The sequence below is a fragment of the Microtus oregoni genome, unplaced genomic scaffold (genome assembly GCF_018167655.1).
Source record: "Microtus oregoni isolate MIOR12 unplaced genomic scaffold, Mior012 000029F_ref0000214, whole genome shotgun sequence".
NCBI classification, from domain to species: Eukaryota; Metazoa; Chordata; class Mammalia; order Rodentia; family Cricetidae; genus Microtus; species Microtus oregoni.
Window position 1 is genome coordinate 6,304,013 of NW_024543088.1, and position 17,585 is coordinate 6,321,597.

The 17,585-nt window shown below is 38.0% G+C and overlaps 1 protein-coding gene across 1 annotated transcript; it reads left to right on the forward strand.

Moving 5' to 3' along the window:
- The first annotated feature begins 7,854 nt into the window (after positions 1-7,854).
- Positions 7,855-16,027, forward strand: LOC121464641 (zinc finger protein 695-like). The gene is made up of 4 exons (XM_041677674.1): positions 7,855-7,872; positions 12,907-13,033; positions 14,415-14,632; positions 15,995-16,027. Exons 1-4 carry the CDS (start codon positions 7,855-7,857, stop codon positions 16,025-16,027), a joined length of 396 nt encoding a protein of 131 aa, XP_041533608.1.
- The last annotated feature ends 1,558 nt before the right edge of the window (positions 16,028-17,585 follow it).

A 17,585-nucleotide genomic window follows, 5' to 3' on the forward strand; every position in this document is an offset into this window, starting at 1 on the left:
TGATTTTGTTATTGCAAATGACCTGTGATTCATGTCTTTTGGAGGACTGTTGAAGATATTAGGAGTTTAGATGGCAAAATTTCTAGAAACCTATACACAGAGCTCCACTGGTTGTTCTTATGGGACTGGGAAGATGGGATTGTTGAAAGTAATGCAGACAGTGAAGGTAGAGTTCATAGAATTTTAGTGAGAATCAGACTCCATGAAAATTAAGCAAGTGGTCAATTGTATTATATTTTTGCCCCAAATAATTCTTACTTTTTCCATTACCTGAGAAATTGAGTAAGCCTAAATTCAAAAGTAAAGGGCTGATTTATTTTATTTTTTACTGTTGCATTCTTCTTTTTTTGCTTTTATCTATTTATTGATTGATTGATTTCTATTGAGCTATACATTTTTCTCTGCTCCCTTCCCTTACTCCCCTCCCCTTCTATATTTTCCCATGGTCCCCATGTTCCCAATTTACTCAAGATCTTACCATTTTCTTCTTCCCATTGTAAATTAGTTTTATGTATGTCTCTCTTAGGGTCCACATTATTGTCTGGGTTCTCTGGGACTGTGAATTGTAGGCTGGTTTTCTTTGCTTTATGTCTAAAAGCCACTTATTAGTGAATACATATGATGTTTGTGTTTCTGAGTCTGGGATACCTCACTCAATATGATGTTTTCTAGATCCATTAATTTGCCTGCAAATTTCAATTTGTCACTATTTTCTCTACTGTGTAGTACTCCATTGTGTAAATGTACCACATTTTCCTTATCCATTCTTCAGTTGAGGGGCATTTAGGTTGTTTCCAGGTTATGAATATGACAAACAATGCTGCTATGAACATAGTTGAGCACATGTACTTGTGGTACCATTGAGTATCCTTTGGGTATATACCCAAAAGTGGTATTGCTGAGCACTGAGGAAGGTTGTTTGTTAATTTTCTGAGGAAATCGCCATACATCAGTTTCCAAAGGGACTGTACCTGTTTGCACTCCCACCAGCAATGCAGTAGTGTTCTCTTTACCCCACATCCTCTCCAGCACAAGTTGTCATCAGTCTTTTAGATTTTGGCCTTTCTTACAAGTATAAGATAGAATCTCAGTTGTTTTGCTTTGCATTTCTTTGATGGCTAAGGATGTTGAGCATTTCCTTAAGTGTCTTTCAGCCATTTTAGATTCCTCTATTTAGAGTTCTCTGTTTAGGTTTGTACCTCATTTTTTAATTGGATTTTTTGTTCTTTTGATGACCAATTTGTTGATATCTTTGTATATTTTAGAGATCATTCTTCTGTTCAGTGTGGGGTTGATGAAGGTGTTTTCCCATTCTGTAGGCTGCTATTTTGTATTGTTGACCATGTCCTTTGTTTTATAGAAGCATCTCAGTTTCAGGAGGTTCCATTTATTAATTGTTTCTCTCAGTGTCTGGGATTGTATTTAGGAAGTGGTCTCCTGCCAATGCATACAAGTGTATTTCCCACTTTCTCTTCTATGAAGTTCAGTGTGGTTGGCTTTGATCTGTTTGGACATGAGTTTTGTGCATAGTAACAGGTATGGATCTATTTTTATTCTTCTACATGTTGATATCCAGTTATACCAGCACCATTTGTTGAATATGTTTTTTATTTCCATTTTATATGTTTTTGCGTCTTTGTCAAAAATCAGGTGTTTGAAGGTGTGTGGATTAATATCTGGGTTTTTAGTTCATTTTATTTAGTTTTCCTGTCTGTTTTTATGCCAGTACCAGGCTGTATTCAGTATTGCAGCTCTGTGGTTGAGTTTGAAGGCAGGAATTGTGATGCCTCCAAAATTTCTTTTATTGTACAGGATTGTTTTGTCTATCCTGGGTTTTTTGCTTTTCTAAATGAATTTGAGTACTGTTCTTTCAACGTCTGTGAAAATTTTTGCTGGGATTTCAATGGGCATTGTATATTGAATCTGTAGATTGCTTTTGGTAAGATTGCCATTTTTACCATGTTAATTCTGTATACCCAAGAATATGGCAGCTCTTTCTGTTTTCTGGTGAATTCTTCAATTTCTTGCAGGGATGGTTCAACATATGAAAATCTGTCAATGCAATCCATCATATAAACAAACAGAAAGATAAAAACTACATGATCATCTCATTAGATGCTGAAAAAGCCCTATACAAAATTCAACAACCCTTCATGATAAAGGTCTTAGACTGAGCAGGGTTACAAGGGACATACCTAAACATAATAAAGGCAATATACAGCAAGCAAACAGCCAACATCAAGCTAAATGGAGAGAAACTCAAAGCAATCCCACTGAAATCAGGAACAAGACAAAGTTGTTCACTCTCTCAATATAGTTCTTGAGGTCCTAGCGATAGCAATAAGACAGCAAAAGGATCCAGGGGATACAAATTGCAAAAGAAGTCAAACTCTCACTATTTGCTGATGATATGACAGTTCACATAAACAACCCCAAAAATTCTACCAAGGAACTTCGACAACTGGGAAACACTTTCAGTAATGTAGCAGGATACAAGATAACTAAAAATAAATCAGTAGCCTTCCTTTACACAGATGATAAATGAGCTGAGAAAGAAATCAGGGAAACATCACCCTTTACGTTAGCCACAAACAACATAAAGTATCTCAGAGTAGCTCTAACCAAACAAATGAAGACCTGTATTACAAGGGCTGATTTCTCAGACAAAGTGTTGCTTCTGTTGGATGGTGATTATTGATGTCTCATTCAAGTCTACAGTAAAAAATGAAACAAGTGGGACAGAAAGAAAGGAAAAGTTTGTTTGGTAGAAGAAAAAGCATTGGGAAGTTTTAGATGCCAGTCGTATGGAGAAACAGGCAGAAATTTTCAAGTAGACTGTCACCATTAAAGAAAAGCCCATTGTTCTAGAGTGAAAGCCTAGCAAGTTGTTTTAAGGGTAAGATTCCATACAGCTAAACTTTCAACTGATGGAAGGAGTAAGCAAAATGTTTCCTAGTTCCAGGGATCAACTTCCTAAAAAAAATCTACTGCAACTCTAGTCCATGCAACTCTGTTAGGGTCCATTCCAACATGTTGGAGCCCATGTGGGTTCAACACAGACAATTATATTCCCAAACTGGACTGAAACGTAGTCACGAGGAATAATCAGACACAACTTACACGGTCGTCATGGAAGGGCAAGATCTCTCTCGTTTATTCTCCAAACAGTTTATAAATTGCATAAATTGAGCAGGGAAAACACATTTGGCTGTATCCTTGGTAACCCTGGTGAATGGCCTTTAGTCACGTCCCTCCGCATCTGCCTGTGTGGTAGCTGTGTAGGCCATGAATTAGCATCTCTATAAGACTTCCTCCAAATTACCAAGAAATAAGCACCAAACATCCTGACCAGTTTCAGCCAACACCTCTCCTCAGGAGATCTACATTTCTAACAAAAGAAGAAAGGAGCAGTACATCCTTGCTATTGTTACGCAGAGACAGCTTGTCTGCAGAGCTACGTGATCAGCTTAGACCAGGTCTATGGCTTTTATGCCTGGCTGGTACACCATACAGAAATATAGGCCTACACCAACATAGAAGCCAGACTTGTTATGATCATCCATGTTGTTCTGGTTCTGGAAACAATAAAGATGCAAATGTAAAGGTCATGGATTCTCCCTCTGTGGGTTCAGTTCAGCGCTGGTGAACCCATCTGTGTTTGGCAGGGTCAGAAACCTAGTCAGGAGCCTTTGAGAGTTGATCGCATGAAGCTGTGAAGATGAAGCTTGTGTTCTGTTGGGAAGACAGGATAGTGACACAACTGAGGGATGAGGCATTTGCCATCGGTGGCTGCACACGGAGTGAAATTAGCAAGTGAGAAAAATGAGTGAAAAGATGCAGGGATAGCACTATGTGAACTCTTTGAGAGTGAAGCCCAATGTGTTTGTGACAGAACTATGGGGTTTGGTTTTTGTCCTGCTGAGTTTTAATTCTGCTTTGGTCCAGTCTTTCCCAACAATGTCCACATTTCTCTTTCTTTTCTTTTTAAAATTCTTCTTTTATACAATACATCTCAACTACAATTTCCCCTCCCTTTGCCCCTTTCCTTCCCCTCCCCTGCTCCATCTCCTCCAGATCCCCGCCTCCTCCATTCCCTTCTTAAAAGAGAAGACCTTGCAGGAATATTAATCAAACATGGCATATTAATTTACAATAAGACTAGGCACAAATCCTCCTATCAAGGCCTGATGAAGTAACCTAATAGGAAGAATAGGATTCCAAGACACCTCCCACACATAGTTTTATGAGTCCTGCAAAAACACCAAGCTACACAGCCCTACTATATAAGCAGAGAACATGGCATACACTCATTCAGGCTTCATGATTGTTGCTTGCTTACTGTGGACACCTATGAGGCCTGCTTAGGTTATTCTGTGGGCTCTGTTTACCTGATGTCCTTTCAGTAAGAAAATTTTTGATTATGATTTTTTTAAAAAAATATTTTTGGGTCTAAGAACTGGAATTGTTTTCCTTCTATTCCTATTATTTTTAGGTTTGATCTTTTTATAGATTTTCAGATTTCCTGAATATTATGTTTCAGCAATGTTTTTAGATTTATAATTTTCTTTTATCATATTATCAACACCAAAGATTCTCTCTTTCGTCTCTTCTATTATTGTTGCAAGGCTTTCTTCTGTAATTCTGGTTCACTTACCTAGATTTCTCATTTCCAAAATTCATTGAATTGGTGATTTTTTTTTTGTTTGTTTGTTTGTTTTGTTTTAGCTGTTTTTTTTTTTTTTTTTTTTTGGATTTTTCGAGACAGGGTTTCTCTGTGGTTTTGGAGCCTGTCCTGGAACTAGCTCTTGTAGACCAGGCTGGTCTCGAACTCACAGAGATCCGCCTGCCTCTGCCTCCCGAGTGCTGGGATTAAAGGCGTGCGCCACCACCGCCCGGCTGAATTGGTGATTTTTTTTACTGCTTCTATTTTCACTTCCACGTCTTGAACAGTTTTGTCCATTTCCTTTGACTTTTTGATATTTTTTCTTGGATTTCTAGAGATTTATCCATTTCTCCAATATTTTATTTATCTTTTTCTTTCCTTCTTTAAGGGATTTATTCTCATATGCCCTGTCAGGACTGATATCATCTTTATAAAATTTGTTGAAGGTCTTTTACTTGTGCTTTTGGTGTGTTGGAGTATTGAGGACTTTTAGTAGGAGAGCTGGGCTTTGATGGGTACAAATTGCCCTGGCTGTTCTTTGTGTTCTTTAGCTGGCATCTGTGTATCTGGGTTTGTGGTGATTGTGAGTCTACACTCCTATTTCTCATTTTGTGTCTTTGGAATGGATGTTTTGTTCTTTGGTTTCTATTTGCTCTCCTCTCTTTTTCTGGTCTGTGTGGCTAGCCTATGGTTCAACAACAGTCCCCCTTATCCATATTTGGGACCAGAAATCTGGGGGTAGATGTGCCCTTTGTTCTTTTAGGGTGTCTTTGTGACAGTTGCAGACTGGGGAAATGTGAATGGTGGATGTGAACAGTGTGGTGTTGGGGACTTTGAGAGTGGGGGTGTCTGTGGGCAGGTGGCCTACATGGACTTCTAGCAGCTGGTGTATCTTTTGTTCAAACAGAGCATCCCCACAGATGTTGAGCACTAAAACAGAGTGACAAGGAGGCAAGTGGGATTTGGAGTAGTGTAGGGGAGGTACTCAAAGAGTGGAGGAGATCAATTCGTGGGCAGTCTGCCTGGAATTATAATGGCTCATGTGGACTCTGTTTCATCAGGGAGTCTTAGTCTGAGTTCACCTACCTCTTCTTCTGGCTTGTTTGACCTGCTCATAAGCAGGGGTCTCACACCCAGTTTGGGTGTGCGGATATGGCTACGTGGGCAAAGGCTGTGGAATTGCTGTGGGATTGTGTCTATGGGAACTAAAGGAAAGGGGGAGTTTCATGGACTGCTGACCTGTTTTTCTGTCTGTTGTGGTCTGTATATGAGTATGAAATGTCTGCCCAAATTGGAGCCTGGACCACCACCAGTCACATTTCTTTCTTTCTAAATGGGAATATATCCTGTGCCATTATATATCTGAATAGTTTACTTTGTTTATTGATTTTACAAGATATCACAAGACAATATTTTTTCTTGATTATCAGAGGTGAATTTGGATATTTGAACAGCATGGGGCTGTTAAAGAGTATGAGGATCATAAGTTAGAATTAAAACTGCTTTTTCATTTCTTTTTGTTTATTTTCTTTATTTGTTCTTCTCTCATACAATACATCCTGACCACAGCCTAAACTCTGTCTGTTCTTCCTAGTCCCCAAGATTCCCACTGCCTCAGATCCACTGTTGCTCTGTTTTCTTCAGAAACAGCAGGCCTCCCAGGGATATCAACTGAATATTATGACAGGATACAATAAGACTAGACACAAACCTTCATATTTTGGGGACATTAGGCAGCCCAGTAGAAGGAAAAGAGTCCCAAGAGCAATAAAAAGAGTCAGAAATACACACACTCTTACTGTTAGGAGTCCCACAAAGACACCAAGCAAAGCAACCACAATATGCATAGAGAGGATCGGACTCAGACCCTGCAAGCTCCATAATTGCTCTGTCAGGCTCTTTAAGCCCTTATGATCCCTACTTAGTTGATTCTGTGGATTGTGTTTTTTCTGGTGTCCTTGACATCTCTGGCCACTATACAAACTCCCTCCAAATTTCTGCATCCTTCCAGTGCTTCATCTAGTGTTTGGGTGAAGTTCTCTGCATCTGCCACAATCAATTGTCAGAGGAAACCCCTCTGATGACAATTAGGATAGGAAACAATCTATGATTTTATCAGGCAGAGTAGAGCTAGGAATCATTATATTGGCCATTATTTTCTTTTGTGTTAACTTAAATTTTGTTTTACTCTAAATCTCTGAGCCATCCAACTACTTCCTTCTCATCCAGCCAGTGTTGGTTTAGTTTGGGCCTCAATTTAGTCCAGTCACTGGTTTGCCATTACACCAATTTAAGACACCAATTCCCTGATTTATTTTCCAGACAACACAAGTGTGTGTTGAATAATTTATGGCTGGCTTTCTTTCTAGTCCCACTACTTGGAGCCATATGTCATTACAGAAGATGACGCATCCATATTTTTAGTTATTGAGAGTCCTCACTGATGTCACCGCCATAGCTTGCAGAAATTTCTACTGAACTAAATTTCCACATCAACCCTAAAAGTTTCTCTATTCCAGTCATCTCTCCCTGCATTCTCTCCCTCTGATCTTCTATTACTCCTATGACCCTTCCTGTTGTTGCTCCCAGTCCACTCATAAAAACCTAATCTATTTTCTCTTCCCATGGGAAATCAATGTATTCCCCTACTACAACCTTCCTTGTTACCCTCTCTGAGTCTGTGGATTGTACTGTGATGATTCTTTACTCAGCTGCTAATATCCACTGACATGTGAGTATCTATCATGTTTGTCTCTGTAGTTCTAGATCTATTCTCCCAGAATCAGAAAAGTAGACATCAACAAATCAAATAAGCCAATAAAAATTATTGTACAGATCAAAACAAATAATTCTAAATAGATGAATTTAACCTGGATTAAAAACACTAAAATTAATGTTTGATATCCTTAGGCATCAAGAAAATGAAAATAAAAACTACTTTGAGAATGCATCCTATACATGCCATATTAGCTAGGATCAATAGCCCAAGTGGCATCTCATGGATGTGGAACAAAGGGTATATTTCTCCATTCCTGCAGGGATTGCAAACCTGTATAGCCACTATGGATATCAGTATGGGAATTTAACTAAATCAAGACTCAGCTATAACACTGTGGTAGTTTGTTTGCAGTTGGCCCCCATAATCACATAGAGAGTAGCAGTAGTGGGAGGTGTGGCTGTTTGGAGTGGACATGGCCTTGTTAGATGAAGTATGTCACTGTGGGTTTTTGAGGTTTCTTATCCTCAGTGTGTCAGATGACTTTCTGCTGACCCTGAGTCAAGATCAAAGGACTCTCAGCCTTAGCATCACATCTGGCAGCCTGCTTACATGCCCCCTGTAATGATGATAGTTGCCTCAACCTCTGAAACTGTAAGTGAGCCACCTCAATAAAATGTTTTTGTTATAAGAGTTTGAATAGTAATGGTATCTCTTCATGGAAATAAAAACCTAACTAAAACAGAAGTTGATCCAAGGGACTGGGGTATTGCTGCGCTATACTTGCCCATACTTTTGTTTGCAATAATATGAACTTTGGGAATTTGGCTTAGGAAGAACAGAAAATGCATTAAGCACTCCATACTGGCTCATACTAGGAGGAGCATGGGAGAGAGTGACCTTGATAATGATGTGAAATATCGGGAGCCAGATCAAGAGGTTTCAGAGTAGGATTTAAGTATGTTGCTTAGAAGTCATTCTTGTGATATTTTGGTGAAGGATGTGGTTGAATTTTGCCATGGTCCCAAGAATCTGCCTGAGGCAAAAGTGAAGAGTTTTTGATTAACTCCATTTGAAGAAATCTCAAAACAGTGTAGGAGAGACTCTGTCTATGGATATTAGTGGTAACTCTATTGAAGATATATATTGAAAGGAGCAGCTAAAAAAAGGAAAAATACTTTAGGAAAGGGGGACACCCAAAAGTGGGATGTAGCTACGTTCAAAATTTGAGGACATAAAATGATTAAGAAATGGAATAAAGGGTATGGTGACCTGAGGGGTTGGTGGCACATGCCTTTAATCCTAGCATGCAGAAAAGAGAGGTAGGCATATCTCTGAGTTCAATGCCATTGTGGTCTACAGAGCAAGTTTCAGGACAGCCAAGCTTTGGCAGTGAAAGACAGAAAGCTGGTGAAGATGTATTTAAACAAGGGGCCCAGTTCCAGCCCCAGTGAGCAGCAGAACCTGACAGCCTTGGCCACATGGTTCTGGCTTAAGAGTTAAGAATAGAATAAAGGCATTAAATCCTTTGTTTCTGGTTAGCTGGGGCTGAAGAATCAGCTGTGGTGAGCAAGTTATGAGAAGTATTTAAGTGAAACTTTGCTTTGCTGAGTAGTTGAGGCTGGTCAGGTAGAGCTAAGAAATTAGTGTTGATTAAGAGACCAGCACCACAGATATGAAAATGTCTTGGGATTATTTTCCTCAGAGCACAGAGAAGCTGTCTTTTAGATGTAGCCAAGGTTGTACCTCATGTTGGTAGATAGACTTGGTAATGTGTATCACCCAGGTGGTACTGGTTTTGAAGGTGTGGATGGATGTGAGGCATGGCACTGTAGAGACCAGAAAAGGCCATCACTGAAGGTGTAGTCTCATTGGCAGTTGAAAGCCCTGGACTCTAGAAGTCATGCCAAGAATTTGAGGTGTGGCACCTTGAGGAGATCCTAGGAGAGACCACTGGTGAAAGTGCAACCCAGTTGTAACAGAAGCCCCCAGTGTTTTGGAGATGCCAGCACTGTGAAATGAACGTCAAAAATGGCAGGAGTAGTGAAATTGAGCCAGCTAGAGGCTAGAAAACCAGTTGTCTGTACTTCAGAGGGCAGAGTCAGTGTAATTGACACAAGGCCTGTGAAGGAGTCTGGAAGATCGTAAGTGGATCTTTGATATTGGAAGGTTACAAGTATTTAACTATGTAAGATGATAGTAATGCCAGTGTCATAGGTTACCTGCCAAGGAGAGCTGCTAATGGGGAGTGCACAGCACAAGAAGAAGAAGTGTGTTGTACTCAACAAGGCTGAACAGAATTGGAGACCTGGAGAGCCATTGGACATAGAGTTATGTATCATTACATTGACTTTTTTTTTTCTTTTTCCTTAGTTGTATTTGGTTCTACCCTAGTTCTCTGAGATATCCAACTTTTGATTCCTGCCTATCTAGGCATGCATCCTGGCCAACTTGGGCCTCAGTTAGGCTAATCATTGGATTACCACTAGACCAATTATGAGCCACCATTTCCCTGATATCTATTCCGGACACAACAAGTGTGTGTCAAATATTTTATGGTTGGCTAAGTTTCCTAGTCCAACTCTTGGGAACTGTATGTGGTTACAGAAAATGGCCAGTTCAAGCTCCATATTCTGAGTTACTGGTAGTTCTCCCCAGAGTCACCTCGTAGCTTGTAGAAAGTTGCTACTGCACTGTTTCCACATCACCAATGAAAGATTTTCTATTCCAGTTATCTTTTGCTGTTTCTTCCCCTCTCTCCCTCCATTTACTTCCATGATCTTTACTGTTTTTGCTCTGTGTCCACCCATAAAATTTAGTCTATTTCTTGTTTACATGGGGCCTCATTGCACCCCCTGCTACAGACATCCTTGTTCCTTACCATCTCTGGGTCTTAGGATTGTACTGTGACTATTCTTTATTTAACAGCTAAAGTCCACTTAAAATGAGTATATACCATGTTAGCCTATGTGGTTTGAGTTTATTTGCTTAGAAGGAAAAAGAACTGAAAATGTTACACATCAACAAATAAATCAACTAAAAATATGGTAGAGATCTGAACAAAGAATTCTAAATAGATTGAATCTAAACTGGCTTAGAAACACATAACTAAATGTTCAACATCCTTGGCCATCAATAAAATGTAAATCAAAACAGCTTTTAGAATTCACCTTCTAATGTGAGAATGGCTAGGTTCAATAACACAAGTGATCACTCATTCTGGCTAGAGTATTAAGCAAGGAGAACACTACTCCATTGCTGATGAAATTGCAAATCCCTATTATCACTATGGAAATCAATATGGTAATTCCTCAGATAATTGGGAGTCTCTACCTCACTGTGGTATTTTGCATGTAGTTGGCTCCCATTATCTCCTGTGGAGTGGCAGTTTTAGGAGGTCTGGCTTTTTTGGATTGGGTATGGCCAAGTCAACTCAATATCATGAGTGTTATAAGAAATTTCACATTGAAACAGTTCAGGGACTGTTCCAGGCTATGACAATCATTGAAGTTAGACAACATACTTTTTTTTTTTTCGAGACAGGGTTTCTCTGTGGCTTTGGAGCCTGTCCTAGAATTAGCTCTTGTAGACCAGGCTGGTCTCAAACTCACAGACGTCTGCCTGCCTCTGCCTCCCGAGTGCTGGGATTAAAGGCATGCGCCACCATCACCCGGCGACAACATACTTTTTTTTTTATCATAAGATGACTATGAATATTTAGTGATCATAATCAAAATACAGTTGATTGACGGAAAAGATCCCCAAATTGGATTAAGCATTTGAACCCTTGTCTATTATTGATGCTTTTCTTTGTTGTGTTTGTAGAACCTTTCGAAGGAGGAGCCTCTTGAATGAAATTCCTCAATGGGGACTGGATTTACATGTCTATAGCCTCAACCCATTTCTGGTTATGTGTGTCCTGCTGTCATGAATTCACCACCATTATAGATGGTATCACTAAATGACAAAACACACAGTTGAAGTAATTGATACTCAATACTCTTTGCTATCCTGATTTTTATTTTAGTTATTTTTAGGTTCAGTTTTGATTTTGAAAGACAATGTTTTTGTCTGTATCTCTGGCTGTCCTGAAAGAAGCTCCTTAGAGCACGCTGACCTCAAATCAGAGATATAAATGATTCTGGCCTCTGGACACAGGGATTAATTGTGGGCCAATATGCTTCTTTTTATGCAATTTTTATTTGCTGATGGACCTTGAATGTAGATTTTTGTGCATTTCAAGCATTTGTTGCTATGCTGAACTTCCCTACATCTTACTTTTGATGTTTAGTGGAGGGTATCCTTCTCTTTCCCAAGATAGCAGTATCCATGATATTAATACCTTGACTTCTGAATCATTGTATTGGAGGTATATTACATGCTTCCTGCCTGTTTTTCTGTTTTGCAATCTATTGAATGAACATGTGTTTTTTCCTATATTCATTGATTTGTATCACATGTGTTCTTGTTCCCAAAAGTAGTCAGAACAGGCCTCAAACCCAGGGAGTTGAAGTGATGGATAGTTCTAAGCCCCTGTGTAAGTACTGACAATTGAGCCCACCTATCTGCAAGACCAACAAGACCACCTTAAGTGCAGGGCCATCTCTCCTGCCCTGTGTTATTTATGATCAACATTTACATTGCTGATGTTATCTTTGGTCCATTTGTAACTTTTGAAACAGGCCCACTATTTAGAAAGATCTTGTTCTGTTACACTTTAAACTGGCCCACTGCATGTTCTGGAAGATGAATGTAGAACAAGAATGAATGCAAAACTTTTTGTAGGAACTTCAGCAAAAACCTCTGATTTCTTTTTACATTTTTTATTTGAATGATTTTTTGGGAAGGAGGAGACCTAGTGTTATCAATTTGTAACTCTGGCTAAACTGTAACTCACTGCATAGGCTTTGGCTGGCACCCAACTCAATTTAATTTATCAGCTTTTACATAGAATACTGGTATTAAAGGCATAAGCCAGGGGCTGGAGAGATGGCTCAGAGGTTAAGAGCACTGCCTGCTCTTCCAAAGGTCCTGAGTTCAATTCCCAGCAACCACATGGTGGCTCACAACCATCTGTAATGGGGTCTGGTGCCCTCTTCTGGCCTGCAGGCATACACACAGACAGAACGTTGTATACATAATAAATAAATAAATAAATATAGAGGCATAAGCCAACATACTAAAGTTATCCATCTCTTTTGTAGTTAATAATTGTCTATGCAATCTTTCTGATGTGTTCTCAGTAGCACTGATCTGCTTGCTTGTCTGTCTCTGTATGTCTGTTCATTGGCATTTCTTTCTCAAGGCTGTATCCTATTTAAAGGGCCAAGGAATGGCACATGTGGTCCTCCTGTTCAGTTTCTTTCTAAAGTAACATGGTAATTACCTATGTAATATACATAGGTAGTTATAATACCTATGTCATGGAAGGACATACCAGAATTATGTGAATATATTACTGTAAAAGAAGTATCCATTTACAATATCAGGATCAGACTTTGTTTTACTGTTGGTTTTATTATTCTAGAATACCATAAACTATGATGATGTGCACATTGACTTCACTCAGGATGAGTGGGCTTTGCTAAATCCTTCCCAGAAGAGTCTCTACAAAGATGTGATGCTGGAGACATACAGGAACCTCACGGCTATAGGTGAGACTGTAAACTTTCCCTTACATTTTGAAACAAGGGGACAACTGTGTCTTGGTTACTGATACTCTTGTGTGATTTTGTTGGAGAAAGTTTGAGATATGAGCTGGATAACCAAGGCATAGTTCACTTAAATTATTATTTTTTTTTTACAATACCCAATAATATATCCTATATTTTCTGGTACTATATTTTAGGCTACAGTTGGGAAGACCATAGTTTTGAAGAACATTGCCAAAGTCCTAGAAGACATGAAAGGTAATTTTCATGTGCAACTGGATATAAATTCGCCTCTGAAGAAATTGTAATGTCTCCTAGAAGATTTAAAGCAAAGGAACAATATACATATGAACAGATTAAAGTATATTGATCATTATCAATTTCTCACAAAATCATATGCCGCAATATCAGTGTTTTTAAGGCATTCCTCTAATAAAGAAAAGAAATAAACAATGACTTATCTGACACCACCATTTGAATTATAGCCCCTTGATAACTATATTATAGAACAGCCAATCCATTTATTTTCATACAACTCTGATACTATACAAGGCATACACATTGAATAGATAATAAGTACATGTCAAAATCTGTCTGAGAAGTAAACAGTCTGTAGTAAAGGTAGAGTTACTCAAATAATTGTGATATTATTAACCCTATTGAAAGGATGATATCATGAGAGTCAAAAAGACTCTTGTGGAGAGAAGCTTTAATCCCTGTATCACATAAGCTGGAGGAACAGAAAGTGAAGCTGTGTGAATTCAATGAAAAAAAAATTGTTCTTCATTTAATAAGAATATCATATGTCACTCTGAACACGAGCAAGTGAATATTCAGGTTATGGAAAGGACTGGACCTCACTCAGAATAATAAGATGTGAAAGGTATTTTGTATTTCAACATTGAATAGATTATTTGAATGTGATACAAGTTTATATTTAATTAGTTTTCCAACTTTATTGGGAAGACAAACTCACAGTGAAGAAAAGTCCTATGAGTGTTGGACTGTATACTTACTTTTGTTTGTCCTGGCATACTTTCTTATATAGTATATATTATATTATAGAAAAACTTAAAAATGCAATAAATATGGTAAAGCTTATTTAAAACTGAGTTCATCTGGTTCTTTTCAAAAATGTAAAAAATCTCATATAAAATGATGCTATAAATGTGGTCTATGAAATGATGACCCTTATTATTATCATCACAGATTCTTCATAGACACAAAACACTCCATAATGAAGGAAAGTACCAGGAGTGCAAAACTTAAAATCTGATTCCTCTTTATAATTAGACAAAAGTATAAAATTAATTCATAAAGCTATTAAGATTCATCAGTCTAATGCATGTGGTAAAACATTTACATGTGTCAATTATCTTTGCAGGGATGGAAGAAGCCATCCTGGAGACAAGCCCTCTGAATATACTCAATGTGTTAAAGCCTTTGCATGTTACATTCATCTTCAAAGGCATGAAAATAGCCATTCTGCAGAGAAAGCATACGATGGTGTTCAATATGATGAAGACTTTGCAGGTACCAGTTGTCTCCAAATACCTGAAAGAACACAAGCTAGAGAGAAACTCCATGAATGTAATCAATGCAGTAAAGCTTTTGCCAGTCACGATCAGCTCCAAAAACATAAAAGAACACATACTGGAGAGAAGCCATTTGAATGTAATCATTGTGGCAAAGCCTTTTCATACCCAAGTCATCTCAAAACACATAAAAGAACACATACTGGGGAGAAACCTTATCAATGTAATCAATGTGATAAAGCTTTTGCAGACAATGGCATGCTTCACAGACATGAAAGAACACATACTGGAGAGAAACCTTATGAATGTACTAAATGTGGTAAATTCTTTGCATATCACAATTATCTTCGCATACATCAAAGAACACATACTGGAGAGAAGCCCTTTGAATGCAATCAATGTGGTAAAGCTTTTTCACAACACTCTAAACTCCAAAATCACAAAAGAACACATACTGGAGAGAAACCGTATGAATGTACTGAATGTGGTAAAGCCTTTGCACACCTGCATCATCTCAAAATTCATAAAAGAACACATACTGGGGAGAAACCTCATCAATGTAATCAATGTGATAAAGCTTTTGCAGATTATGGCACACTTCACAAGCATAAAAAAATACATACTGGAGAGAAACCTTATGAATGTACTGAATGTGGTAAATTCTTTGCATATCTCTATTGTCTCTCCATACATAAAAGAACACATACTGGAGAGAAACCCTACACATGTAATCAATGTGGTAAAGCCTATTCCCAGAACAGTCATCTCCGAGTACATCAAAGAACACATAAGGAGAGAGAAACCTTGTCAATGTAATCAATGTGGTAAAGCTTTTGCAAGTAATGGCAAGCTTCACGGACATAAAAGAACACATACTGGACAGAAGCCCTTTGAATGTAACCAATGTGATAATGCTTTTTTTTTTCACAGCTCTGCAAACTCCAAAGACACAAAACAACACGTATGGGGGGGGGGGGACCCTATGAATGTAATCAATGTGATAAAGCCTTTTCACATCTTAGTAGTCTCCAAAAACATTAAAGAACACATACTGGAGAGAAATCTTATAAATGCCATCAATGTAATAAAGCCACTGTATGTTGTAGAAGTCTTCACATCCAACAGAGAACACATACTGAATAGAAACCTTATAAATTTAGCCAATGCAATAACGCCTATGTAGGGTATCATCAGTCTTTAAAATCATGAGAAAAAAAATCATACTGCAGAGAAAATTTTTTTTTAAGTTTCTTGAGACAGGGTTTCTCTGTAGCACTGGGAGTCTGTCATAGACCAGACTGGCCTTGAAGTAACAGAGTTTCACATGTCCCTGCTTCCTGAGTGCTGGGATTAGAGGGGTGTGCCACCAGACTCTGGCCAGAGGAACTCTAATAGTGCAATGAGTGTGGTAAAGTTTTCCTCTTTTTAGTATTCTTTATACAAGAGTAAAACTTTTGAATAGTAGGTCTATTGAAGCCTTTGCATATTGCAGTACCCTTTGAGGCACTGAGAAAATTCATACTGAAGGGAATATGACTATAAATCTTTGGTAATATCTTCAGTCAACACGTAGTTACTTACATAAGATTGTGAAGAAAAAAATCTACAGGTGTAGGTTCAAGCATTGTGTAATATTTTCTTCAATTACATAAATACACTTATCCAGATTTAAAATTTTATAGATGTGTATGAGTGCCTCATCTTTGTCTGTGATAAAACATAATGTGTATGTCAATTTATGAAAGAGTTTAAGTTGATCCTGGGTTCCAGAGGGTTATATGATCACCATAAATGTATCATGTCAAGTGTCAGACATGGCAGCCACATTGGGAAGCTAAGAACATACGTCCTTAGCCTGCAGCATGAGCCAGGGATAGGAACTTGAAATGGTGTGTGGATGTACAATCTCAGGCAGAACCCCAATGACAAACTTCTTTCAGAAGAACCGTGTTTTTTAAAACATCCCAAATGATGCCACCAATTGAGAAGGATTTATTTCTTTAACTCCAAGTCTACATGTTTGCATTCTATTATATGACCCCATGAGTGACGAAGAAAAACTCTGATAGTAAGCCTTTAAATGCCTCAACACCTGTGTTACACGAATGAATATTCAGAGAAGACAAACATAAGTGAAAGTTTGTTTGCTTGTAGATTTGTTTTGATTTGAATTATATAACGCCATTGTATGGTCTGGGAATCTTCGTGCTTGTTCTCAAGAAGGTTAGATTTTTGTGTATTCCTGTAGCAGGATCTACAGGAAATTCTCAAAAACTTGAATTTTTTTTTGCTAGCAATGAACTGAACATAACTGCTTGTCCGTGTCTCTAGCCCTATAAATATTTTAACGACTTTTTGTATCATCTTGATATCAGGTAAAAGGAATGAACTCCTGCAAGAGAAAAAGCCTCTTTATATAAATGATTTGGTAAAGACTTTAGACATCACAATTGTCTGTAGTTTTAAGAAATTCTTGTTTCATGTCTTTTTTATTATGAAGAAAGTTAATTATTTACTATTTTCACTGAAGACTGATGGTGGAGATCACTGCATTGTGATTTCTACATTTCAGCATTTGAGACAGATATTAAAGTGTTCTATATGTTTCACAAACCCATTTATTGAAGTTTATTTTGTGCTCTTTGTGTTCCTTCTGTGACTTTTGTTTATCTCCCACTGTGCTTTAACTTAGTGATAGGTATTTTTTCTGCTGAAATGTTAAGAATCAGATGCCCATCATCTAAGTGTTACATTGCTTATTTAAATATCAGGCAGTGTGTGATCATGCTTTTCAAGTAAGGGTGTCTGTGAAAGGGTAGAGGATTGTTGTTCTTGGTTTTGTTTTTCATATCTTTACAAATTCCCTTGAGATGTTTGTTACCCTGCCTAGCTTGTATGTCAGTAATTATGGATATATTTGAACTGAGAAACCTCAAGTCTTAGTCTCTTGAGTGTAAATCTAATGGTACATGATGTACTCAAACATTTGCTGTTTTGTCAACATATTTTAACAAAGTTAA